The 27962-nt window shown below is 47.3% G+C and overlaps 2 protein-coding genes across 3 annotated transcripts; both read left to right on the plus strand.

Moving 5' to 3' along the window:
• Positions 1–5577: 5577 nt before the first annotated feature.
• On the plus strand, positions 5578–16953 carry Ermap (erythroblast membrane associated protein (Scianna blood group)). Of its 2 annotated transcripts, none has more exons than XM_057784679.1 (11): positions 5578–5744; positions 5936–6274; positions 7306–7587; positions 9530–9646; positions 10217–10249; positions 10669–10701; positions 12400–12420; positions 13373–13393; positions 13490–13516; positions 13606–13632; positions 15046–16953. In XM_057784679.1, exons 1-11 carry the CDS (start codon positions 5657–5659, stop codon positions 15759–15761), a joined length of 1704 nt encoding a protein of 567 aa, XP_057640662.1. In that variant the 5' UTR covers positions 5578–5656; the 3' UTR covers positions 15762–16953. The 2 variants fall into 2 exon arrangements, with proteins under 2 accessions (XP_057640662.1, XP_057640663.1); XM_057784680.1 differs by having other exon boundaries at positions 7312–7587.
• Positions 16954–19170: 2217 nt separating this feature from the next.
• Znf691 (zinc finger protein 691) lies at positions 19171–24602 on the plus strand. The gene is made up of 2 exons (XM_057784766.1): positions 19171–19233; positions 23167–24602. The coding sequence occupies exon 2, from the start codon at positions 23176–23178 to the stop codon at positions 24025–24027; it is 852 nt and encodes a 283-aa protein (XP_057640749.1). The 5' UTR covers positions 19171–19233; positions 23167–23175; the 3' UTR covers positions 24028–24602.
• Positions 24603–27962: the final 3360 nt, after the last annotated feature.

Here is a 27962-nt window from a genome sequence, read left to right on the forward strand (position 1 = left end):
AAAAAAAAAAAAGATCAGCCTAGGGCACCTCACTGAGACTCTGTCTTAAAAAAGGAAGAGGAGGGTTGGGGGTTGCAGCTCAGTGGTCGAGCGCCTGCCACAGTGTGCCTGCCACAGTGTGTGTGAGACCCTGAAGTCAATCCTCAACACCTTCCAGAGGGGAGCGAAAAGGTAAAATGGTTTTGCCCCAGCTTTAAGGGTTGACTCCAACCATCTTAAGCAGTTTCACTTTGAAGAAGTTGTCCTAAGTAAATAATCAGAAATAGCAGTGTTTATAAGGGGAAAATACTACACCGGCCAACATTTTAAAATTTTTTCCCGAGACGGGGTTTCTCTGTGTAGCCCTGGCTGGCCTGGAACTCATTCTGTAGACCAGGCTGGCCTGTTCTGCCTCCCGAGTGCTGGGATTAAAGGTGTGCACCACCACTGCTGGGCTAACAGCCAACATTTTATCATAGGAGTTAAGATGAATGAAAGAGCGAGGCGTAGTGGCGCACACTCTAATCTCACACTCGGGAGGCAGAGGTAGGCTGATCTCACCTGGTCTACAGAGAGTGAGTTCTAGGACAGCCAGGGCTATGTAGAAAGATCCTGCTTCAAAACAAAAACAAAAAGGATGGACAAAAGGGTAGCTATAATAAAACTCAAGACAACCATTAAAATGGCATAGAAGAAAGTTTTATGACATAATAAAATGCTTTCTAAACAGACAGATCCCTAGAGCAAGACGACCAGGCAACCTAAGCACTTCGGTGGGCCCAGGTTCAGTTAGAGACTGTCTCAAAATATAAGGTGGAGTACAATAGAGGAAGACACCTGACATTGACCTCTGCTCCCCCGCCCCCACACACAGTGCTTTAGCATATTAAATTTTTAAAAGCCACAAAGAACATATATTGTCTAACCACAGTATTTGTTTTATAGATTCAAAACAGAAAATGGGATTTGAAAGCATATCAAAGGTGTTAATATATCTTGTTTTATTAGTAGGGATTATATTCATCTTGTTTAAGGTTTTCTGTATTTTGTGAAATTTCAACAGTGGATATCTATACATCATAGGAGAAAGTACAAGAGCCAGGTGCCGGGATGAGAGTCTGTAATCACAGCACTCAGGAAGGTCTCAAGTCGGAGGCCAGCTTGGGCTACACAGCAGACTCCGCCTCAAATAAAGGAGAAAAGACAAGAAATGCCCTTTGAAAGGTCTAGCAGCGAGGGAGGTGTTCAGAGAAACCATATTTATTTAGCTGGAAGTCCAGAACTCTGTCCATTACCCCTTAAAACAAAGAAGCATGGTAGAGCCTGATTTTGTGAATGGCTGTAATCCCATCACTCAGGAGACAGATGTAGGAGGATTACAAGTTTGAGGCCAACCTGGACTATGTAGTGAGATGCTGTCTGAAAACAAAACAATTAAAACTTGGGCGAAGGGACAGACACAAAGGTAATTATGACTGCCAACACATAGTTCTAGAGGAGAGGTAAGCGGTGGTGTTCTAGCGTGAGAACATTTATAATAACCTATTAAATATTCAAGAGAGAGGAGTTTGAAGTTTCCTAGCACAAATGAGTGATGAATGTGTAAGGAGTGTGTGTGTGTGTGCCAGAGAGGAAACCTAGAGCCTTGCCAGATGGATGAATTCCAGTGTCTTAATCACTACACCACTTCATACCCAAAGCAGAGTGTGAGACAAGCCCTTCAGCACAAGAATTTTCAGGCGAATATCCAGGAGAAGAAAAGGGTTTCTTGCGTCTAGGTTTCCAGTGGGGATCTTGGAGGAGTATGTAGTAATAGAAGATTCAGAACTTGATTCCTTAGAGCATGACCTATGGTGAACTCTAGGGATGCCCACAGACTAAATAAACTGCTGAGCCTTTGTATAGACTCTCAGACAGTAAGCAAAGAGCTGCTGGGGTCCTACAGCCTGCTGACAAGTCTCAGCTACACTGAAATTGGGAGACAGGTCAGCCCTCAACAGGGGACCCGGTGCAGGCCACCACTGACATCTGCTAGACTCAAAACCCAAGGAAGTCTGTATGATGAGTATATCTTTCTGAAAGTCAAAGTGCATAGTTTGTATGGCAATGAATACAGTCCTGGGCAGTATAAGGGTAAGCCAGTTAGTAAGGGTGTAACACAGGAGGGGCAGGAAGCAAGTTTGCTCGTCTGAAAGTGTGCAAGCATGCATCAAGGTGTAGCTGGAGATAAAGCCGTGGGCTAAAGGATATGGCTGATTGGCGGGTGTCTTGAAGGCTACCTTCTAATTTTTTTTTTTTTCTTTTTCAAGACAGGGTTTCTCTGTGGTTTTAGAACCTGTCCTGGAACTAGCTCTTGTAGACCAGGCTGGTCTCAAACTCACAGAGATCCGCCTCTGCCTCCCAAGTGCTGGGATTAAAGGCGTGCGCCACCACCGCCCGGCTACCTTCTAATTTTTTAAGTTAGTTGAAGTTAACACACAGAGTGATGGGTTTCCTCATGGGATTTTCATGTGTATGTGTTATTACAGTTTATCCTCACTCACCCTTTCCTCCAGTACCTTCCCCTTCTTGCAGTTCCCCCTTCTCTGCTTTCATATTGCCTGTATTACTTTGCTCTCCCCCTGTGTTTTATGGTTTCTTTCTTCTCTCCCATGGAATTCTTTCTATTTTCATGATCCCTGCCACACAGAGAGACACACACACACAGACACACACACACACACACACACACACACACACACACTTCTCTAAATGTAAATCCCACACATAGGTGGAAATGAGCAGTACTGACTTCCTGAGTCTGCCTTATTTCCCTTTACACAAGAGGCTCTGGTTCCATTCACGGATCTTCTAACCTGTACTGGTTGGGAAGTAAAGGAGTGCAAGCTTTTAAGAAAAGGGATGATGGGGTCAAATTGCAGGAGTCACTGTTGTACCAGGCACTGGAGAGGAAGAGAAAGCTGGAGGAAAAGTCCTTTCTTTGCCGTGACAGTAGACAGTTCCCTCGCTGCTGGGGAGCCTCTCCTTTCTACACCCTTGCTTTATCAGGGATGGGCAGACAGGGCGTGGTTTGTGTGTTTTTAGGGACCGCCAGAAGGCCATCTGTGGGGCAGAGGGAGCTCTTGGCTTTGAGGCTCTGCTCATCAGTCTAGAATATGAACTTTTCCCAGACCCATCTTTTGGGATGTTCCTGGCATTCTTGGCCGATGTCGGACCACCCTGCCTGTGGGGAGATGGTATTCCCAGCTAGGATTCTCCAGCTTTGCCACTAAAGGACAAGGATCCCGCGTCCCAAATGTGGTGAGTTCTCTCCCGTCTCCCTTCTTTTCTTAGTCTGTCTAGTTCTTTAAATTTCTCAGTATCGTCAAGCTCATGAATGTAGAGAAATAATCTTTCCTTTTACAAAGAACATCTTTGTTTTGTTTTGTTTTTCAAGACAAGGTTTCTCTGTATAAGAGCCTTAGCGGTCCTGGAACCAGCTCTGTAGACCAGGCTGGCCTCGAACTCACAGAGATCGACTTGCCTCTGCCTCCTGAGTGCTGGGATTAAAGGCGTGCACCACCGCTGTCCAGCTACAAAGAACATCTTAAAGGATAAAAAGGGACAATGGTTAGCTGTCACTTAGGAGCCCCAAATACAGCAAGTGACAAGAATGACAGGTGCCTCTGTCTGAAGACTCTTAACTTAACACTGCAGTGCTATTAATACTTCAGCAGGCATGTCGTTTGCCCTCACAATCTGCTCGGTCCTGAACTGGGTGACTGCAAAGTTATAGATACCTGGGATCTTTTTAAACTGCTTGAGATGGGCAAAGAACGTCTGTTGGGGTCCTTTCCTCCTCTTTTTTCTTTTTTTCTTACTTAGAAGTTTCAAAACTCAAACTAGTTCAAACTTACAATGTAACTGACTCTGGGGGAAAATACTTGCAACTTGTGTCATGGGAAAAAATGGTTACTTATGTGAAGAATTTTGCAAGCCATTAAGAGACAAATGTGTCAAAGACAAAAAACCCAGCAAAATACAGAGGAAATCATTGACAAGGACCAAACAAATGAATAATCAAAGAAGTACAGATTAGCACAAGGGACTACCAAATTCTAAGAAATACAGTTTCGTTATCAAATTGGTAAAAACTTTAAAAACTTAATACATCCTACTGAAGGCAGGGTTGTAGGAAAACAAGAAAATTAATTAATTAATTAGCTTTGACCTTTCTTTAGAGCAATTTGGTGGTGAAATTGTAAAACATTCCTATTTTAAAATTAGGAAAGTCAAGGCCTAAGAGTTTCAGCAGCTTCCTTTTACTCAGAGTCTCATTTAGTTGGAGACCGCACAGCTACCCCTAGGACGAAGCCTCCTGCTTCCAGCCGCCAATGCACTGTCATTTGTAGCAATGTTTAAGCAACCTACCATATTGAATTATCTTTTAAAATTCTCACAGGTCTGTGTTGGAACACTGAATCTGGTCGAAGAATACATGGTTGCATGAACAATGTGTGTAATGCCACATTCCCGGAAAACATCAGGTACCAAAGCCACGATGGTTTTATGCTTTCGGAAAGATTTTTTTATTTTATGTGTATGAGTGTTTGCATGCATGTATGTATGCCAGGTACATGCTTAGTGCCTGTGGAAGTCAGAAGAGGGCATTGGATCCCCTGGAATTGGAGTTACAGATGCTGTGAGCTACCTTGTGGATGCTGGGATCAAACCCAGGTCCTCTGCAAGAGCAGGCAGTGCACTTAAGAGCTGAACCATTTCTCCAGACTGTTTTCCAGTAACCAAAGTGATACAAAGGATGTGAAATGTTAGAGAGGCTTTCGGAGTGTTCTCGCCTCCTAGAGTGTTTGCATTTTCAACGTTTTCCTCGGTGTGTCTGCAAAGATTCTGCTAACGCATTTTGGGCAATGGCAAGTGGGTGGGCGGAGCTTTACTAGGGAGCCCTCTGGGGTCTCCGGCTGCTAGAGCACACAGTGCACCTCTGAGTTATGACTATCTCCTTTTCGCTCAGTACACATTTATCACGCACTTGTTCTCCAGGCATCTATATATTGAGTCCTCCCACCTACGTGTGAAGACAGGCCCCTCCCCCACGGACTAAGAACGTGGCCTCACAGATAGTACACAACCTTGCTAGAGATGTGGAGCTAGCAAAGGAAAATAGGTGAGACCTGAACCCAGGTCTATTCAACCCCCAGTGCCCGTTTGAAGGATTGGTGTCTTCATGATGGAATAGTAGACTTGTACGCCTCTGTTGGTTATATATAAATCTAAAAGGGCGTCAGGGAGGCTGGAGAGATGGCTCAGCAGTTAAGAGTACTGCTGCTTTTCCTAGGGACCATTCTCAGTCCCCACATCAGGCTTCTCACAACCACCAGCGTCTCCCGTTAACAGCGGAGCTGATGCCCTCCTCTACCTCCCAGGGCACCCGCACTCACGTGGTATACACACCTCCCCTCGTATATACATACAATTTAAAGTATTTAAGGATGAAGAAAAGAAAGTGTTTCTGAGAATTTTAGTCACTTTGTCACACGAGCGTAAGGGTAGTGAAGCTGGGCTTCGAAGCACATGTCCTTGCTCCTCAGGTGGAACGCGTGACCTGGGTCTTGGCCCCACCTCCTAGGTTCTTCAGTTCAAGTTCATCAGTCCTCTTCCGGTGTCTGTCCTAATTCATATGGAGAGACCACCAAGTCCCTCTGGCTCCCGGCTCCTCTGCTGCCTCCTCACTCTAGCCTTCCTCCAGCTGCCTGCTCAGGTGTCAGGTAGGAGTTTTGGATCTTTCTCTGCCTGGGAGGTCTGATCAGGATGAGACTTGGCGCTGGAATTTGGTTCTTGGGTTCCGTTGTCTACTCTCCTTCCCAGGCTCTGCCCTTCCTTAGGAAACTCCCCTTTCTCACTCATCCCCCAAGCGTCTCTTCAGCGTCCTTCACCCCGTTTGGTGTCTGTTCCACAGGGAATACTGACAAGTTCTACCTGGCCCCACTCGGGGGCAGAGCGGAGCTGCCCTGCCCCCTCTTGCTCTGGCCAGGCATGGTGCTCAGCGAGGTGAGGTGGGAACGGCCTGCACACCTGCCTCGCACCCAGGCTGTCCACGTGTTCCGGGATGGGCAGAACAGTGATGAAGATCTGATGCCAGAATATAAGGGCAGGACCACGCTGGTGAGAGATACCCAGAAGCAAAGTTACGTTCTGTATATCAGTAACGTGAGGCTCGAGGACCGAGGGCCGTACCAATGCCAGTTCCGGGTCGGAAACCAGAGTCAAGAGGGCAACGTGACCCTGCAAGTGGCAGGTTAGGATGCTTTGCAGGGGCCTGGGTCATTTGTGGCAATCGCTTTGTCAGCTCTGTCTTCTCTAGCCCATCTGCTCATCTCAGTGAAGCCCTGACTGGTGATTCTTCCGGGAAGGGGAAGAAAACTGGACTTTGGAAAACACTGTCCGGATAAACACAGGCTGGCGGGCTCAGACAAGGGCAGCTTTCTCGGCTTTGTTTACCAAGAAACTCACAACCAGGGTTATAAGGAAAAGTCCTCAAAAGCCAGGATTCCCTGCTGTGATAAGGAATTGCTTCTCTGTCCTTTTCCAGGTTCTTGAGGGTTTAAAGAGCCAGAAGTTAGAGACTGTTCCTCAAACTAGCTTCAGTGTTTTTATAAATATCAGTCTACCTCAGACCCAGCCCAAGTCTCTGCTTTCACTTCAGGCCAGTCCATGGGGTTACCATTGTCAGTCTTTTTTTAAAAGATTTATTTACTTTTATTTTATGCATTTGGGTGTTTTGCCTGGGGCCTGGGGCCTACAGACCCCAAGAGAGTGTCAGATCCCATTGGGACTAGAATTACAGACAGTTATGAGCTGCCATGGGGGGTGTTGGGTCCTCTGGAAGGGCAGCCAGTACTTTTAACCCCTGAGCCAGCTCATCTCTCCAACCCCTGATCATCTTTACTTATCACTTAGTTACCAAAGAAAGATGAATTCATTTAAAACCCATAGTAGTTGGTAGATTTTTTTTTCCAGTCACGGAGTCCTTTGGTCGGGGATTGGCAAATCACCTTTCAAACAGGGACTGAGGTGCCCAAAGAATCAGAATAGTGTGGATGGGTGTTGTCATGAGCAGATCTTGAACTTCATTTGGATTGACTGTTTTATCCCATTGTGGTGGTCAGAGCCACTGAGGGTAAAGGGAAGTCAGAAACGAGAGCTCTATTAACAGCTGTCCATCAGAGGAAGGGGTGGAGGGCAGGACACTGGCTAGGACCGTACCCTTGCCACCACATCCCTGCCAGTCAGTTGGGTTGCCTCAATCAGACAATCTGTCCTCTTTAGTTTCAGGCTCTGATCCCTTCATCCACGTGAAGAGCTATGATGCTGGCTGGATCCAGCTGGTGTGCTGGTCAATGGGATGGTTCCCAAAGCCATGGACCCAGTGGAGAGACGCTCAGGGCAGAGTGCTCCTGTCACTCTCAGAGACCCACTCCCTGGATGAAACTGGGCTATTCCGAACAGCAGTGTCCAGCCGCGTCAGGGACAGCGCTCTGGGGAATGTGTCCTGCACTGTCCGTAATGAGATCCTCGGCCAAGAGAAGACCACAGCCATGGTTATTGGAGGTAATGTGGGGGTGCAAATCAGCTTGAGGCTCCTGAGGAGCCTGGAGGAAACACTTCCTTGTGGGGGCTTTATAAAGACTTTTCAGGGGAAGGGAGATGGCTCAGTGGTTGGGGCATCAGAAACACACACGTTACACAGACACACATGCAAGCCAAACACCCACACATGTAAAAATTTTAAATTAATTTTTTTCAGTTTTTTTCATTCTATGAATTATATTATAGCTCTAAGAATGTGTATTGTAAAAAATAAACATGAAAAAGTGGAACATTTTAGAGAAATCAAAAACAATGGCATAGAATCTCATAAATCATAGAGAATTACTGCTAATGTTTTGGGGGTCTCCATTCACATGCCCTCAGGAGTGTGCAACGCTTCTGTGTGTGTGTCCACGTTTGTTCCTCATTTCTTTTCTCACTTCTCAAGCCATAAGCTATTTGTTCTCTAATTCTGAAGTGTTTTTCTTTTTTTTTTTTTTTTTTTTTTTTTTTTGGTTTTTCGAGACAGGGTTTCTCTGTGGTTTTGGAGCCTGTCCTGGATCTAGCTCTTGTAGACCAGGCTGGTCTCGAACTCACAGAGATCCGCCTGCCTCTGCCTCCCGAGTGCTGGGATTAAAGGCGTGCGCCACCACCGCCCGGCTGAAGTGTTTTTCATAAATTGATTTTTGGGGAGGCATCAAGTTCCATCATGTGGCTATTGATCAAAACAAAGTAACCCGAAGGCTGTCTCTGGGACTCCAGATGCTTTGCAAACCCTCCTGCCCCCCCGACCTCCCCTTCCCGCCCCTCCCGCCCCCCCCGACACCCCCCCCCGCCACATCTGATAACTAGTGGTGCGGTGGGCATCTTCACACTTATTTGGAGCTGATTCAGAACACATTCTTAAAAAAACGGAACTGCTGGGTTAAAAAGTGTGAAGCTTTGAAATACGGAGTCACGTGATAAAATAAATTGGTAGAGAAGCCTCCTGGACATCTGCCAATCCTTTTCTTCATTCCTCCCTTTATGCTCCTCCCCTCTTACGTCTGCACCGCCTCTCCTTAGCTGATAAGAGTTTAAGGTGACTTATTTAAGTCCTTCCCCTCCCCTATAGTCCCAGGGAATTAAGACTCTTTTTTTTTTTTTTTTTTTTTTTTTTTTTGGTTTTTTCGAGACAGGGTTTCTCTGTAGCTTTGGAGCCTGTCCTGGAACTCCCTTTGTAGACCAGGCTGGTCTCGAACTCACAGAGATCCGCCTGCCTCTGCCTCCCGAGTGCTGGGATTAAAGGCGTGCGCCACCACCGCCCGGCGGGAATTAAGACTCTTACCAGCTCCATTTTACAGATGAATAACCCAGGTTGGGAGAGGCTGGGTCTCTTGCCTAGGGCCTCCCAATGGTTGAACAAGGATGTACAGTCAGCTGGGGCTCCTCACAGCCCCACACTTTCCTGTCCTGCCTCCTGGGGTCACACACGTGCAGTCCTACCCCTGCACTCTTTTCCCCTTCCTGTCTGAGCTCCAGGCCTGCCGCTGTGGTCCACAGACCTTGTGTTGCTGCTGCTGACGGTGGAGCAGAGAAACAGCGTGGAACACATTGTTGTAGCCAAGTCTGTGGCTGCACAACAGAAAGGGTTTGAGAAGGCAGGCGGGACTCATGAGGGACCGCTGGAATTGTTAAGGAGCATACATTCTGGGCTTTGAGGTCTCTAAGAGTATTTGTCCATAGAGTTAGAATACAGGGTGAACTTGTGGTTGAGAAGTCTTCATGAGATGCGAACATCCCATTTCTCTCTGACACCCAGAGTGTGAGTTAACAAGGGAAGCAAAGAGGCTCATCAGTCTTGGCAGGGTTCTCCCTAGAGCCGATGGAGTCGGTTGGATATGCCTGAGCCACCTACCCTCCGAGGCAGAGAACTGCTCTCAGCCGTCTCCTTGAGGGTGGTCATTGGTGGTCTCTGTTTCAGCCCCAGCTCCCGGAAGTCTGTCCTCTCCAGCGGTGGCTCTCTCTGTGGTCCTGCCTATCTTGGGACTCCTTATCCTTCTTGGCATTTGGCTCATCTGTAAACAAAAAAGATCAAAAGGTAACTTGGTGGTGGAGCTGTGAGGACAGCGATTGTAGGGTGTGGGGGTGTGGGGGACTGTGACTGCTCTAGGGAGAGACTAGCAGACGTAGATGTGGGCATGGCATCTACAGAGGTGGGAGACCCCGCAAGTTGAAAACTGGGACAATCATAAACCCGGGACTCACACATGGCAGAGGGAATGCAGTAAACTGCGGAGAGGCCTGGGTAGAACTGTGAGTTCTCACCCTTCGAGAAATTAGACAGCAACCAACCCTGGCAGCTTTCTAATTAACTAAGAAATTAGAGCCTTCTAATCAGGAAATTCAATTATATCCATTTGGATAAAACCCTCATTAAAATGGTCACATTTCTTGGGCTCCTGATTGCAAAGGATTTGGAAAGTTACGTAACCCAACATTTCTTCCCCCTTTTGATGGTGTGAAGACTCTGATCTTTTCAAATGGCCAGACACCTATATTGGCAAGGGGTCAATCCTAATCAGATGGCTTAGGCCATGTTTGGGCAACACTGTGTGTTAGGAAGAAATGCTTCCTAAACTGAGCTCGCTCTCCCCTCTCTCCTTTCTAGAGAAGCTTCTGTACGAACAGGTGATGGAGGTAGGTAAGTGTTCTGGGTACGGGTGGGGAACATGTTTTTGTTTTGTTGGTTTCTGTATCGCCAGTGCTCACAGAACTACATTTGTTCCTGAAAGTTCCGCCACCTTCTATTTGTGTTGATGGAGGAACTCAGTCTTTTTTCTAAAAGCAGAGGTAACGCACTGAATGGGGACATCCTGATCAGAATGGAGCTCTGAAGAGGGCTCTTTGGCTACTGGGTTGTGAAGAGATCAGAGGACCTGCGAGACAAATTGGGTTCCCATTTTTGTGGTTCAGAAGAGAGATGACAGGCTGAATCAGGAGGGGCAGAAATGAAGATGGCAGAGTTGGGGGCAGTTCAAGAGCTGATAAAACCAACAGGGACTCAGAACCTTCCCTTGAAATGGCCAAGAATTTTATCTGATTTCCCTTTTCTTTCTCTAGAAAATCTTCTGGAAGACCACGCCAAAGAAAAAGGTATGTACCGAGCCAGAGGCAGTGAGCGAGTATAGCATTCTTTCTTCTTACAGTAGATGCCAGCAGTCCCTCCATAGTACTAGAATTCAGTTTCCAGTGTCGAGGGGCGATGGAGTTGGTGCCAATGGGTGAGTAGGTGCCAATGTCCGAATGCATGTGTCTGGATCACCATTTGCTCCTTCATCAATCTTTCTAGCAATCCTCTTAAAAGGAGGTCTGCCTGTGACTGAAAGATATATGAGCAAGGTCACATGGGATGAATGAGAAACTCAGGGATCCACATGATCTTGACATGCAGAGCAATGGCGCCGTGCCGTGGAAGTGCTGCAGGTTTTGGGGTTGGCTGTACTTGATCCAACTTGCTGGTCTCCCATATTGTGGCCTTGAGTTTTGAGTCTTGCCCTGGACTCTGGATTCCTCATCTGTAATATGGGGATACTAAGTTCCAGTGTTAAAAGAGAAAACCTTTTCAAAAGATCTGCCACAAGGTCTGGGATTTCTTTCTCTCAATGCCACTTCATCATCATTAATTGGATGAACATGTGCTGGGGACAAAAGTCAGAAGAGATGCTTTTGAAGTCTTGTAGAGATCTATCACTGACTTGATGGCTCCTAGTTCAATGATGTTAGAATCTGGCCCTACGTCATTTCTCCCCAACCTGGGGTTGGAGAGTATAGAGTTTATACTGCAGTCAGGCTGACTGTTCTGCCCAAGAGCACAAAGGAACAGCATTGTGTGATGGCAAGGGACACTGACTTAGAGGTCAGACAGATTTGAGTTCAAATCCCGCCTCCTTGGTCACTTACTAGATCGATGACCTTGAGAAAATTTTATGGTCCTTTGAGCCTCAGCCTGTTTTCTTCAGAGCAGGAATAATAATTCCATACATGTCACTGTTAAGGGGTTCCAGGTCTCACTCTGTGTAAGAGCAGGGCACTGTGAATGGTGGCAGTTAGTCGTGGAAGTGACAGTCATACATCCTAAGCTCCTGAGTAGCTATGGCTTATTCAGAGTCACTGTTCCAAGCCAGGAGCCTGCCCTGGGTCTACCCCTTAGCTGAGTGGACTCAGGTGCATAGCTCCAATTCTCTGACAAGGATAATGCTAGGCTGGGGAAGATAGGGACCGGGTGGGCCCTCTAGAGAAGGTAGAAGCACTCTTGCAAAGCACAGGAAGCATATAAATATTCCAAGCTTCCTGGGGCCCTGAATTGTGAAAACGGTGACTTTGGAGAATTGCTCTAGAGAATTATAAAGTCACTCCAGAGAGTGAGTTAGTGATGGGTCTTAGATACTGTAAACAGGAGGCTGCAGAAAGGCAGTAAGGCACGAGAACGTGCACACATGTGTGTGTGCGCTTGCACACACACCCACCCACACACACATCCTAGTATTACTCACATGGAAACAGAGGAAGTGAGACCAGACAGAAAAAAAGGGAAAGGAGAAACAAAGGGAGGGCTACCAGCAGGAAAATTACACAAGCTCCATTTACACAAGCTCCATTGGACTCTTAAGTCTGACTTTAACCAGGGATTGGATTAGGAACTGATGGAAGCAGCTCCGACCTTTCCTTCTTGGTGGTGTGTGTGTGTGCGTGTGTATGTGTGTGTGTGTGTGTGGTGGAGTGGTGGGCCTTCCAGGGCCCCAGGGATAAGGGATCAGGTCACTCACTCCTCTCTTTCTCTCTGGTTTTCAGGAAGACTCCACAAAGCCCTCAGTAAGTGCTGTCAAGTTCTCGTGTGCCACCTTCTTTCTGCTACTGTCTCTGCTGCAGGCTGAGTGGCTCAGTGACTATCTGGGCAGGGGGAACAGGGCAATTCAAACCAAGGAGGGTTGCCTGGCTGTCGACATCCCCATTGTGAGCGCTGTCTGTTTCTGTTTCCTACACAGCACTTACGTAGCTTCTAAATGAAAACTGTTTTACTGAGAAGTGTGCCTCTCTTAGATGAAGCCCCTGGGACGTCCTTTACACCGGGCATAGTGCTCCCTAGGCAGGGTCTACGGCTGTTGCCTCCCCTCTGGAATGTGACACGGCCTTCTGAATTCTCAGTCATTTCATCCACGGGAACCAATTTTTAACACTTAATAATAAAAAAAACAGCCAGGCAAGGTGGCATACCTTTAATCCCAGCACTCAGGAGGCAGAGGCAGGCAAATCTGAATTTGGGGCCAGCCTGGTCTGTATATCAAGTTCCAGATCAGCCAGAGCTATATGGTGAGACCCTCATCCAAAACAAAACAAAACCCAACACCAACAAACCGAAAAACAAGAAGACAAACAAAAGACTGAAGGCATGCGACATGTCTACATATTTTACATAGAGAAAATACACATGCTAACAAGATTTTATAGGGACTTGGTGACAGTTTTAAATAAACTTTTATTTTATTCGATAACATCTTCACATACTTCACTTACATTGTCACCTACAAATGTAATATTTACTGTACCTGAAGGTAAGATTTGACTCACATAGGAATTTGGGGATCATCTGTCATATCTCTGGGGACTCCCAGGGAGCCATGCACTATTGCAGGCATCATTATGGGGAAAGTCCCAGGACACGGCTGCTTCTAATCTGTTATGGGAACGTGGGTGTGAGGGACAGAAGCATAGCGAGCGGGTAATGGTCCTTGTTCTGATGTGTCCAACTGTTTTTATTCTTCAGAGAAGCTCCGGAGTGAACTGAGTAAGTCTGCCATGTTTTTGTAATTTCCATGCCAACGTATTTCCCGCCCCGTAAGTCCAGTGACAGATAGCTCACCCCTTGTTTCTTCTCCCCCAGAGTTGAAAAGAGCCGCTGCCAATGCAGGTGAGATGCTCCTCCTCTGGGTTTGGCTCTGCCCTCCGGGCTGCCTCCATTCCTACTCCGCTTTAACAAATCCCCCCTTTGCCTTTTAGGTTGGAGAAGAGCCCGGCTGCATTTTGGTGAGTTAAGTCAGCCTTCCCGGTTTCCGTTCCAGAGTCCATGTTTCTCAGACTCTGTCGCTGTTTTCATCCCGTCCCACTTGAATCCAGACTGTAAATTCATGTTATTATACGTAGTGCTTGGGTCGCTATGCAGCACAGTTGGATCAAATCTGTCATTCTCTGGCTTCCCTCAGAGGACTGTGACCCAGGAGATGTAAGTCAAATAAACCCATTCCTCCCCAGTTCCTTTTGGTCAAGGTGTTTCGTCCCAGCAATAGCAACCGTAACTGAAACAGGAGGAAAAGATATGTTTGGCTTACAGCTCACGATTAATCATCAGTCAAACCCAAAACAGGAATCTGGAAGCAGGGACTAAAGTACAGACCATGGGGACATGTGGCTTATTGGCTTTCTCCCTGTGACTTGTCCAGCCTGCTTTCTCATACAACTCAGGACCACCCGCCCCGGGGTGACACCACCCACAGTGAGCTGAGTCCTGCCGTATCAATCATTAATCAAGAAAATGAACCCATCAGTTTTTCCTACAGTTAAATCTGATGGAGATAGCTTTTGTTTTGTATTGTTGTTGTGGAGACAGGGTTTCTCTGTGTGGTCCTGGTTGTCCTGGAACTCACTCTGTAGATCAGGCTGGCCCCGGAACTAGCTCTTGTAGACCAGGCTGGCCTCAAACTCACAGAGATCCGCCTGCCTCTGTCTCCTGAGTGCTGAGATTAAAGACATGCGCCGCCACCACCAGGCTGGGAAGCATTTTCTTAATTGAGTTTCCCTCTTCCCAGATTACTCTAGCACAGCAGTTCTCAACCTTCCTAATGCTGCAACCTCATGTCATGTGACCCCCAACCATAAAGTTATTTCATTGCTATTTCATAACTGTAATTTTGTACTGTTATGAATTGGAATGTAAATTCTAATATGCAGGATCTCTGATACACAACCTCCAAGGGAAGGGGCCGTGACCCACAGGTTGAGAACCACTAGAGTCTAGCTTGTTATCAGATTGTCAAAAAGCTAACCAGAACACGGTCTAACATCCAAGTCTAGATTCTTTTGTGTTTTAGCTTTTTGAGGCTGTCTAGTGCAGTGCTGGCTGGTTTCGAATTCTTTCTGAGGCCACGGATGACCCTGAGCTACTGATGCTCCAGCCTCCACTCCCCAATACCGTCGTACTGCGTCATCCCATCTGTTTTACATAGTGCTGGAAGTGGAACCTAGGGCTTCAGGCACACTAGGCAAGCTTTCCGTCTGCAAGCTAAAAGTCTGGTTCCAGTATGTCTGTGGATGTGGTCGGGGAAAGCCATGAACTAAAACAGATTAGTGACAGATTGCAGTCCTCCAGAGTATTTCTCCTCCAAATCTACCTGAAGATTCGTTAAGATATAAATTTCTCTTCTCCCCTCCAACTCTCTACAGTGGTGGTGACCCTGGACCCTGACACGGCCCATCCCAAACTCATTCTGTCTGAGGATCGGAGATGTGTGAGACTTGGCGACAAGAAGCGGTCCGTTCCTGACCACCCTCAGAGGTTTGATTTTGTCGTCAGCGTGCTTGGCTCTGAGTACTTCACCACTGGCTGTCATTACTGGGAGGTGTATGTGGGCGAGAAGACCAAATGGATCCTTGGCGTGTGCAGTGACTCCGTGAGCAGGAAGGGGAAGGTCACGGCCTCACCGGCCAACGGCCACTGGCTCCTGCGGCAGAGCCGTCGGAATGAGTATGAAGCTCTCACGTCCCCACAGACCTCCTTCCGTCTGAAGGAGTCTCCGAAGTGTGTGGGGGTTTTCTTGGACTATGAAGCGGGAGTCATCGCCTTCTACAACGTGACTGACAAGTCCCACATCTTTACTTTCACCCACAGTTTCTCTAGCCCCCTTCGTCCTTTCTTTGAACCTTGTCTTCACGATGAGGGGAGGAACACGGCACCTCTAGTTATTTGTACCGAACTGCAGAAGTCAGATGAATCGGTTGTCACCAAACGGGAAGGAAAAAGCCGTGCTAATGGAGACGTGTCCCTGACGGTGAATCCGTCCTTACTGTCTCCTCAGGCTTCTGAGCTTTTCCCTGTCAACGATACCTGGCCCTCTAGCCTCGGCCCTGCCCTTCAGGGGTTCAAGGCTCCTTCTCTGTAGGGCTGTGCCCTGTGATCTGATGCACGCAGGTGAGCATCTTCTAGCTTGGCACCCTGGACTCTCTCTTCTGGCCCAGCATCTGTTTCTCCAGTACCTCTGGTCTTTGACCCAAATCCAGACACTTCTGTGGCTTCTGTTTGTACCACCTTTCTCCCAGGGTTCAATTCTGAACGCTGCCTTTTTTCTGAAGACTAACCATTCCCATTGCCCTGGTGGATGACTTCTTGATATGAACAGTGCTCACTCAGTGGAAGTTTAGTAGGAGATGTTGGCTGTATCTCAGCAGTGTTTAGTGCAGTCTCAGGGGACAGGCTCTGTACCTGAGGGAATCCTGACAGGAACTTCCCACAGCGTCAATGGGTTTTCAGTAGTGAAGCGACAGTCCCAGACTCTGACTTCTTCCATCAAAGACTGTTCTTCTCTACCCCCGGCCCTGCCCCCAGTTCAGGCCTCTAACTCCCAAAGCCAGCTTTTTACAAGTGTATGTCTTGTGAATCGCACATCCTCCCTTCTTTGTTCAGGACTGAAACAGAGGTGTCAGCATCCCATTGTTTTCTATTTCCTTCATGCTGTTGACAGCACAGTCTGGAGACAACCAGAGTATGTTTTCAACAGTTAGCTTGAAAGGCAGCCATTCAGAATGTGCATGTTTTCAAAATCAATTTACCTACACGATGACCAGGAACTATAATACTCCCAAAACCCTCAACATAGGCATGGAGCTGGGAGGCACAGCTGTAATCAAAGCTGTCCAGCTGTGTGGTCACTCTGCAGTCTATGGCTCTGACCCTCTGAAGACCTCATGAAGTTCAGAGAGGCCCAGTGAGAAAAAGTGGCAGTTTGAGCCACTCACCACAATAGACCCACAAGACCATTATTCTTCAAGACTCAACAATAGCCTCTGGGTCATAGATTACTGATTTCAAGAAAGTTGGTCTTATTTAAAATAAGATGTCTTATTGCTGGGTATGGTGATGCATATCTTTAGTCCCAGCAGGCAGATCTCTGTAAGTTTGAGACCAGCCTGGTCTACATAGTGAGTTCTAAGATAGCCAGAGGTATATGGAGAGACCCTGTCTCAATTCCCCCAACCCCCCAAAACCCCAAAACCAAATAAGACATCTTATTTGAAAGATTATATAGTGAGACAATAAAATAATGAATTCAAGGCTGGAAATACGACTGGTGGATTAAGAGCTTTTACTGCTCTTGCACCCATATTGGGCAGTTGACAACCACCTGAAACTCCAGCTCCAGAGGATGAGACTTTCTCTTCTAGCTTTCAAGGGCACCTTCAATTCACTGCACTATACATCAACACACACATGCACACACGCGCATGTGCGCGCTCACACACACACAAACATTACACATTTATTTTTTTGGGTGTGGATTAGAAAAAGAAGACAAGGAACTTTCAGGTAACACCCATGTATGTGAAGCAGCCTCTTTGTGGAGCTTCCCACCAGTTTGCAGGTGAGAAGGCAGCTGGACCCCTCTGGAACTAGATCTGTTACAAATTCTTTCTAATAGTGCTTGCGTTAGTCAGGGTTCCCCAGAGAAACAGAGCCAACTGTGTGTGTGTGTGTGTGTGTGTGTGTGTGTGTGTAGTGCGGGAATGGGGGCAGAAAATGAATACACATGAGACTGAAGTTGGCAGGTTGGAAATCTAGAAAGAGCCAATGTTTAATTTCAGTCCAAGGCAAGGGAAAGACCTGAAGTATTGTCCAACTCCGGACAGGCCCCAAAACTGGTCTGGAATCTTCCACTGATTGGATGACTCCCCCTGGAATTAACAAGGGTAACTGCTTTCCTCAATCTACTGATTAAATGTTAATCTTGTCCAAACTACCCTCACAGGGACAACAATTATAATGTCTGATGAAATATCTGGGAACCTGTGACCTGGTCAAGGTGATATGTAAAACTTGCTATTACAGAGTCTCAAAGGATATTTTGTTTGTCTTTGTACAGTTATTAAATACAGCTTTGAGTATTTACTGTTTGACATGTTGTCTTCATTGTGAAGGAAGCTGTGGAGAAAACACATGATGGTTGGTTTCAAGCACGCTTTAGACACAGTTCATGATAAACCCAGTTTGATTCCCAGTCTGCCTCTGAGGTTTTATCTTTGCCAATTTATAAATTAATAGTGTATGATACTTATATTTCACACACATCTTCAGCTCCAAACATAGCTGCCTAAATAGTCAACCCTAAAACTAAGCCCACTGGTCTTACCTAATTTTTTTTTTTTTTTTTTGGTTTTTCGAGACAGGGTTTCTCTGTAGTTTTGGTGCCTGTCCTGGAACTAGCTCTTGTAGACCAGGCTGGCCTCGAACTCACAGAGATCTGCCTGCCTCTGCCTCCCGAGTGCTGGGATTAAAGGCGTGCGCCACCACCGCCCGGCTGGTCTTACCTATTGAGAGACGTCACCACAGAAACCAGAGCTATTTGAGGAGGCAGGAGATTATCTATCTAGTCACTCATTCAGTCTCTGCAATAGCTGTGTCAGGGGTTTTACAGAGGAAAGAATTGGGATTATACAGTCTGTGGCTCTCTTTTTCTTTTCAGATGTGTGTGTGTGTGTGTGTGTGTGTGTACTCATGTGCAGATGCCCAGGAGGCCAGAAGAAGTTATTGGATCCCCTGGATCTGGAGTTGGTTGAAAGCTCCCTGATGTGGATGCTAGAAATTGAACTCAGGTCCCCTGAAAGAACAGTAATTGCTCTTAACCACTGAACCATCTCTAACCCTAACCCTTTTCCAGCTCCAAAGTCAGGCACTGAAAGACCATACAAACACGAAAAGCTTGTAGTTATCATGTACATTCAATTAATCTGTACACTCTATCTTGCTCCTAATCTTTATTGCTTTTTAAAAATAAAACAAACCTCCAAAACAAACAAACAAACAAACAAACCCCCAAACCAAAATCTAGCTCTGGATTCTAAACTGTCTGTTGTATCCAGACTGATGAGATTTTTGGGTTAACTGAGGATCATGAAGGACACAGAAAATCCCTGTACTGGGCCCCTGGCTGACCTGGCTGAAGGTCAGTCCTTGGACGAGGACACTCCTCTTCTTGGACAAAGAGATCAGAATACTTATCTTTAAGCTTATTTTCAGGTACATGCTCTTTTAATTTTAAACTATAAAACCTTAAATGAAGTACGAGGCTTCTATCGAGGGCCACCATCTCAAAAGTAAAACAGAAAAGAAACCTAATGACCTTAGAAGTGAAGACAGCTGTGTTCTGAACTGGGCAAATGTTTGCAGCAACGCAAACCGCTTCAGGACTACAACTCCCAGCATGCCGCGCCCTAGACCAATGTTTATTGGCCGTAGAGAGAAAGGATGTCCCCAGAATCCAATCCCGACACGGCGGAGGCTGGTCCTTTCTGGGTTCCGGCTCCGGCTCCTTCCCCCGCTCACCCAGGCGGCGCTGTCCCTGACCGAGCTGCGGGAGTGAGGTGGGTCGCGGTTGTGCTGAGGTGACGTGGGGGGGAGGCGGTCGCGACGCGCGGGGCGCTTGGAGCGCGGCCCCTTCGCTCTCGCAAATGGCTTGGAAGCTGCTGTTTCGCTTTGTGGGTTCCAAAGGCCGCCGGGGGCTGTGTGTCCCTTCGCCGTGATCCTGTCCAATTCTCGCTACCCTCCCGCCCTTACTGTTGGCCTTGGACCACTCCCTGCTCCTCCCAAACAACGTGCCTTTAGGGTCGCTCTTCCCCCTCCAGCCCCAAGCCCCTCGACCTCTCTGAACTCAGCTCCTGCCCTCCAGGACGCTGTACCCTGACTCCTCCAACTTTCCCCTGCTCTCCCCCCTCAGACAGCCTCTTTGGACACTTCTGCAGCCTTTGTCCCCTCACCGTGACCACTTCAGACTCAGGCTCCTTTGATGTTCCATCTCTGACCCACTATGCAGCTCCCGTGAGTCTCCACACCTTGCCCCTGGTCCTTCCATGTTATTCATGGTGCCCTTGACTTGTACCCAGATCTGGAACTTTAATCTTTCAGGCCACAGGTTGGAGACTCCCCTCTAATCCAGGCTTTTATCCTTCATCCCTTCGTCATCTGTGATCACCAAGCTCTTTCTTCTTGGCTTGTTCCTAGAACTGGGCCCTCCTTTGCACGCTTGCTCCAGACTCTGTGCCACTGAGCTCCTAGGAAGAAAACCCAGTATGCACTAACTCTCTTCTCCCTCAGATCTTTGAAGTGCAATGTGAATATGACCTTGTATTTGCGCTGCACTGTCTTTTCAGTAAGTAATGGACTCCCTGCCTGTTCCTGACAGTTCTGGTCTTGCTCATCCATCCATCTTGCAAGTCATAGTTCAAATACCACCTCCCCCATGAAGCTGCTTCTGCGCCCACTTCAGAGACACTCTTGGCATCTCTGTGTGGTCCTAACTGCTGTAGCGCTCTCCCACCTCATTCTTCCTTTTCTCCCTCCAGCAGCAGTGTAAAAACTTCAGCCTGGAGTGATGGCGCTAGGCTTCAGTTTTGCCTGAGTATAGGCTTTCAATTGCTGTGTGCTCCTGGGCTAGTGACTTAGTTTCTCTGCATTTCAGTTTCATCATTTCTAAAATAATTATGAAAAATGAGTAGTTGAACCCAGGAGGCAGAGGCTGGCCTAGTCTACATAGTGAGTTCCAGGACAGCCAGAGCTACATAGTGAGACACTGTCTCAAAAAAGAAAAAAAAAAAAAAAAAAGATGAATTGAGGTGATGCATATTGAGTGCTCAGCTGTAGTCTAGTGCTTTATAGGACCTTTAGAAAATATTACTTCTGCCCCCCCCCCCCGAGACAGAGTGTCTCTGTGTAACTTTGGAGATTGTTCTGGAACTCACTTTGTAGACCAGGCTGGCCTCGAACTCAAAGCGATCTGCCTGCCTCTGCCTCTTGAGTGCTGGGATTAAAGGTGTGTGCCACCACCGGGCAGAAAGTGTTACATGTGCAGTGCTGGGCCATGAAGGATGGGGACAGATGTGGCTCAGTCACTCTTCGCTGGAACCTCATGTTCTGTATTGTGTTCTCGATCTGCTTCATTCTGTTGTGTCGTAACTGTATGAGGGTGGTAATCATAATCTTACATCTTTTTAAAAATTGTATTTATTATTCAGTGGGTGTGGCAGTGGCACCACAGCTTGTATGTGGAGGTCAGGACAGCATTCGGAGTCAGTTCTCTTTACTGTGGGTTCCAGCATTGAACCCAGCTTGTCAGGCTTCTGTGGCAAGTGCTTTTAATCATAGCTGGTCAGTCTCATCGGTCCCATCATCCAACCCTAAATCATTCTATTTAAAAAGAAAAAAAAAATTTCTTTATTCGTGTGTGTGTGTGTGTGTGTGTGTACTTGACATCGTGTGCATTGGGGCTCAGAGGACCACTTGCAGGAGTTGGTTCCTGCCTCCTTCCATGGTGTCCTGGGGATCAAACTGAGATCAAAGTCACTCATGTCTTTATCTACTGAGTCATTTTTTCCACCTCGGTTTTAAAAAATGTATTATATATATGTGTGTGTGCACCTGAGTAAATGAATATGCACCATATGAGTGCAGGTGCCTGTGGAGCCCCTGGAGTTGGAACTACAAGCAGTTATGAGCTACCTGATATGGGTGCTGGGAACTGAACCTGGGTCCTCTGCAAGGACAGCAAGTGCTCTTAACCACTGAGCCAACTCTCCAATCCCCAACTCAGTCCTTTATTTATTTGTTTGCTTATTTTGTTTGTTGAGACAGAACTCTGACTGTTCCAAAACTCATTATGTAGACCAGGCGGTCCTTAAATGCACAGAGATCTGCCTGCCTCTGCCTCCCAAGTGGTGGGGTTAAAGGCGTGTGTGTGCCACTATGCCGGGCGGTCTTTTACTTTTTAAATTATTATCACGTGTAGTGTTCTTATCTGCATATATGTCTGCAGGCCACAAGAGGGCGCCAGGTCTCAGTACAGATGGTTGCTGAGAATTGAGCTCAGGACCTCTGATCTGCTGAACCATCTCTCCAGCCCCTTTTTACTCTTTATATTTACCCAGCATTCAGCCTTGGATATATACTTGGTAAAATATGATCTCAGCAGTTTTAAAAGAACGTGTACAGTTGGGTGTGGTGGCACATGCTTTTAAATCTAGCACTTAGGAGGCTGAGGAAGGTAGATCTCTGTGAATTCAAGGCTAGCCTGGTCTACATAGAGAGTTCCAGGACAGCCACAGCTACATAGAGAAGCATATTTAATAAATAAATAAAAGAAATTAATGGAGGCCACATAGGTCCTTGTATATAGATCCTAAAGTCCTAGGTAGAGTCAGCAGGGGCTGAGATGAAAGTTCTCATCCACTTACTTTCGTATTCAGCAAGCAGTTGAGCACCCAGCCTTGAGCCGTACAAAGTTCACTACAACAATAAGTATGACGTTCTGTTACAAAGGAGGAAGTGGGCACGTCAGGAGATTTCCAAGGAATTGTGGGTGAGAGTAGAAACAAGAAAGCATGACAGGCATTCTGGGTATAACTTCTGGCCTTCTGTTACTCAGTTCACTGTGGGGGCGTGTATTTTATGTTGCTGTATCTGGTAAGGATGTGTATGTCGTCTGTGTGGCTGATGTTAGCATGTCAGTTGTATTGTGATATGAATGTATGTAGTGTGTCTAGCTGATAGCTGCGTTTGGTGTGGGTATAGCTGTGTGTGTGAGTCTGTGTGATGTCTGTGTGCAGAAGTCGGCACTGATCGATCTATAATGACAGACAGAGCTCAAGTCCTGCAGTAGGACTTGTTAGCCGGTTGGTATGTGTGTGTGTATATATATATATATATATATATATATATGTATGTATGATTTATTTATTAATTATGTATACAGTATTCTCAGTATTCTCTCTGCAAGCCAGAAGAGGGCACCCGATATTATTACAGATGGTTGTGAGCCACCATGTGGTTGCTGGGAATTGAACTCAGGACCTTTGGAAGAGCAAGCAGTGCTCTTAACCACTGAGCCATCTCTCCAGCCCCGCCGGTTGGTATATTATGGTAAGGGATAGACAGGGAGACTGTTCAGAGTTGGGCCTTGTAAGTAACTACTTCTAGATATGCTCATTTCAGAATCAGTGAGTAGATGGCTACTCAACAGGAAGAAACTGAATTAATCTCTAAATGGAAGCACCTTTACTTACATATAAATTATAGTCTAGATGACATTCAAATTGCGCTGAATACATCCATTAGTGATGGATAGCCCTAAATGTCTGTGAAAGTTTATCACTTGAAAGTTGAGAAGTAAAAAAAGGCTTTCAACAAGTATTCCAGTTAGTTGAGGTTATTCCTGGGGGAGGAAGCTTTAACCAGAATGCAAGATTCTCTGATCTGATGGCCTAACACAAGGACTAAAGGTGTTGACCATTTATGTTCATTCCCAGGGTTCAGAGATGGGCAGTGAGAAGGAGCAGAGTCCGGAAGCACACCTGCCTGAGGAAGGGGAAGGGGAGAAGCCTTGGAGAGTGGATGGCTCAGAGGGTTCTCAGATCATACCTGGGGAGGAACATGGGCAGGCGAGTCTGTCAAAGGGTCTTCAAGGAACACATTCAAAAATGCCATGGCAGAAAGTCACTGCCCAAGCTGGAGGCCCTGGGAATCCCATTGCTTTTTCAAGCCCAGAGGTGGATGAGAAGCCTTTTATATGTGTGCAGTGTGGCAAAACCTTCAACAATACCTCCAACCTGAGAACACACCAGCGGATCCACACTGGTGAGAAGCCATACAAGTGTTCGGAGTGTGGCAAGAGCTTCTCCCGAAGCTCCAACCGCATCCGGCACGAGAGGATCCACCTGGAAGAGAAGCACTACCAGTGTGCTAAGTGTCAGGAGAGCTTTCGGCGGCGCTCAGACCTCACTACTCACCAGCAAGACCACCTGGGCCAGCGGCCATACCGCTGTGACATCTGTGGCAAGGGCTTTAGTCAGAGTGCCACGCTGGCTGTCCATCGCCGAACCCACCTGGAGCCAGCTCCTTACATCTGCTGCGAGTGTGGGAAGAGCTTCAGCAACAGCTCCAGCTTTGGGGTACACCACCGTACCCACACGGGTGAGAGGCCTTACGAGTGCACCGAGTGTGGGCGGACTTTCAGCGATATCTCCAACTTTGGTGCACACCAGAGGACGCACAGAGGGGAGAAGCCGTACCGCTGCACTCTGTGTGGGAAGCACTTCTCCCGAAGCTCCAACCTCATCCGACACCAGAAGACACACTTGGGCGAGCAGGATGAGAAAGATTCTAGCTAAAGGGGAGCCATACTTAGAGAGTCGGGGAGAGCATAGAGCCCACCTCTATAGAAGGAGGCCTTAAGGACCTGCTGTGGCCACTTGGCCTGCAAACCCTTCCCTTTGTAGAATGGTCCGGTGTTGCCTTTGAAGTCAGGGAATCCTGCCTCCCTCCAGGCAGTTTCTTGCCTTGGAAAACCAGAGTGCCCAGTCTTCACTTCCTCAGGGGTGGAGAAAGTGGGATAGGCTCAGGACATGCTCTTGTCATTGGGACATTAGTCCCTGACTTTGTGGGAAGTGCCTGAGATGGCGTCACTGTCTGCGGGTCCTTTAAAGCCATCTAGCTTCAGACACACCGCAGTGCCCTGTGAGTTCCTACCTGCTGTGCCTCATCCAACACAATTTCTAGAGCCCTAGGCCGGGAGGCGTGGCCTCTGTTGGAGGGGCCTCTCTGTCTGAGAAGAGGCCTGTGGTTCCTCAGTAAGAAGGAAAAGGAAGCCTCAGGGATCCAGAGTCCAGGGACCCTCACACTCCCCGTGTCTGTTACCTATTTCCTCACCCCAACTTGATCACTCCTCAGTGATCACCAGTAAAACACATCAATGAGAAGAACATGTGTACTTATTTAGCAATGTGGGGAGCTGGGGAGATTGTTCCAGGGCAGCCTTCCCGTGAAGGAGTTGAATTCCGAGACAGATGGCGGCTCCTCTGAAATGTGAAGGACAGCGGGCCGAGCCTCTGGAGCTTTTAGGGGAGGGGAAAGGGAATGAGTTGGCTGAACACCACTGCAGGCTGTGGCTTGTACGTGCCATTCTTTATCTCATTTGGTTGCCACAGAGACCCCCCGAGGGCGGATGGAAACACCATAAGTGAGTGTGTGGTGGGGCCCGTGTAGACTCTGACCTCTGCCGCTATTCCGCGTGCTTTACACGTGGGCATTGTTGGCCTCTGAAGGAGACTGGCCTAGAGGTGGGGGCTAGTGTGGCAGAAGTCAGTGTGAGGACCTTTCAAACTTTAGGTTATGATTGAACACTTTTGTGGCTAGGAAAAATGACGGTGGCAGGGAGTAGGGGATTGGAATGGGATAACAGGAAAATTCTTAAAACCTGGATGATAGCGTGCCATTAATAGACCTGGATGATAGCGTGCCGTTAATAGCAGTAGATTTGTCCCTGGGACTCGGACACCAAGGTTGCCTGGTTTCCGATTTCGGCCTGGTCTCATATGGCAGTTTCTCACATGGAAGCTTAGTGTCCACCCAGCTTCCCTTTATCAAATACAAGGTACCCCTTCCTATTTCTTCTGTTAGTCTGGGGTCCCGCCTTCTGGGATAAGGAGTGCTCTTTGTTTGTGCCCAGTTACCAGAATGTGATTCCGGTATTAGAGCTGGCATGGTATGGCCTGTCACTTCATCTAGCAGATGGGGCCCTGCCACTCAGCCTCGCTGGGATATATATACCAGGAATTTTACACTCATATGAAGTTTTACCCTGGGAGGTAAAAATATATCTACATTTCACAGAATGGAAACAGACTGCCGGAGACAGTGGCCTGTCCAAGATAATAGAGGGCATAATGCCATGACCACGAACTGAATCTGCTGCCCAGTGCTTATAAATATGGTTAAAACGATAAAGACTGGGCTGACAAGATGGCTCAATGGGTACGTGCTCCCAAGCTTGATGACCTGAGTTTGGCCTCCAGGACCCACAAGTTGGAAGGAGAAAGCTGATTCCTGTAAGCTGCCTTCTAACCTCATTTGTACCATAGCACATGTGCACACACACACACACACACACACACACACACACACAGAGAGTAAGTACATGTAATTTAATCTAAATTGTAGGAGACTTCTCAGACGATTCCCTTGCATTTACGGAGCACCTTATAGAGTTTGCACAGCACTTGTGTGTCATATGCCATTCCTCTCCTCCTCTCTCTCCCTCCGTTTTCCTTCCTCTGCTCCCTCCCTCTTCTGCACACGCCTTTAATACCAGGATGTGAGAGGCAGAGGCGGGTAGATCTCTGGGTTTAACTCATATAGAGTTCCAGGACAACCAGAGCTACATAGTGAGGCCCTGTCTCAAGAAACAAAAAGGAAAAAACAAGAAACCTTAGACATGTAATTTGGCATAAGCAGAAATAGAAGCCTGCTGCCGTAGTGCCTGCAGGACTGGAGTCGACACCAGGGGGCGCAAGAGATTATAAACTCCTAACACCTCTAATGAGAAAAGACATCTTCAGCCAAATGTGGCGCACACACCTTCATTCAATTCCAGCACTTAGGGGGCAGAGGTATGTGGATCTTCGAGTTTGAGGTCAGTCCGATCTACATAGTGAGAGTTCCAGGACAGCCAGGGCTATGTGGAGAGACCCTATCCCTCCAAAGCATTGGAAGACTGTCTCCAGCTCACCCCATAGTGTAGCTGGGCTGATTATTGAAGGCGCTTCCCAGTATGAATGCAAACTGGAACTCAGAAGAAAATGACGCAGGAAGAATTTGAGGATATCAGCAGAGAGGAGCCTTAAGGAGCCAAACAAATACCCTTAAATGGAAAATTATAATAATTGAAAAATACACTAGAGCAATGACCCGTGGGTCCTGAACAGTTTAGGGCCCAAACAATCCTTCATGGGGGTTGCATATCAGATAGGCTGCATATCAAATATTTATATTATGATCGTAACAGTATCAAAATTACAGTTATGAAGCAACAATGAATTTTATGTTGGGGGTCACTACAACATGAGGAACTGTATCAAAGGGCTGCAGCATTAGGAAGCTGAGAACCATTGCTGTAGAGGATTTCGGTAACAGACTTGAGCAAGCAGAAGAATCTGCATGGGCCAGAGGGACGGCTCAATGAGTAAAGTACTTTGCCGCACACATCTGACGTCTGAGATTCATCCCCTGCTCCACTGTAAAGGAGAGAACCTAGCCTCAAAAGATACTCTCTGCAGCTGGGGAGAGGCTTGGTGGTTAGGAGAGCTTACTGCCCTTGCAAAAGACCTGGGTTCAGTTCCCAGCTCCCACGCCAGGTAGCTCACAACTACCAGCTCCAGGGGATTCCAAAAGACTCTGGCCTCTATAGGTACCTGCACACGTGGTACACACAAACTCAGGTAGGTGCATACATATATTTAAAAATTATATTAAGTCTGGGCATAGCAGCCCTTGCCTTTAATTCCAGCACTGGGGAGGCAATTCTCCGCAGTTCTCCTGAGTTCAAGGCCAGCCTGGTCTACAGATTGCGTTCCAGGACAGCTAGAGCTACGAGGTGAGATCCTATCTAAAAAACAAACAAACAAACAAACACAGAAAGAAAGCTGCCCCTTTACAGATGTGTGCCACATCCCCTATTTTCTTAAAAAATGAGATTTTAATATGTTCTTTTTTAGAAAAATAACAATTTTTTTTTTTTGGTTTTTCGAGACAGGGTTTCTCTGTAGCTTTGGAGCCTGTCCTGGAACTCCCTTTGTAGCCCAGGCTGGCCTCGAACTCCCAGAGATCCGCCTGCCTCTGCCTCCCGAGTGCTGGGATTAAAGGCGTGCACCACCACCGCCCGGCTAACAATTTTTTATTATGTGTGTGCAAGATGGGGGGTGGCGGGGTGCATGTGCCACGGTGTCCACACGTGGAAGCTGGAAGAAAACCCTGCAGGATCGGTTCTTGCCTTCCCCCTTTACATGGACTCCGGGGATCAGGCCCAGGTTGTCAGGCTTTTGAGGTAAGAGCCTCTCCCCACCGAGCACCCAGCAAGAGCCTCTCCCCACTGAGCACCCAGCAAGTGCCTTTACCCTCTGAGCTCCTCAGCAACCCAGATGATATTAAAAGAAGAGTCTGCAAACTCAAGAGTCCAGTTTGCCAGATCATAGGAGCAGAAATGAAGAGCAGGGCGTGGTGGCGTGTTCTGTAACGCCAGCACTAGGGCGGCTAGAAGTGAGGGGTTACC

Source organism: Chionomys nivalis, chromosome 11 (assembly GCF_950005125.1).
Source record: "Chionomys nivalis chromosome 11, mChiNiv1.1, whole genome shotgun sequence".
In the NCBI taxonomy this organism is placed as follows: Eukaryota; Metazoa; Chordata; class Mammalia; order Rodentia; family Cricetidae; genus Chionomys; species Chionomys nivalis.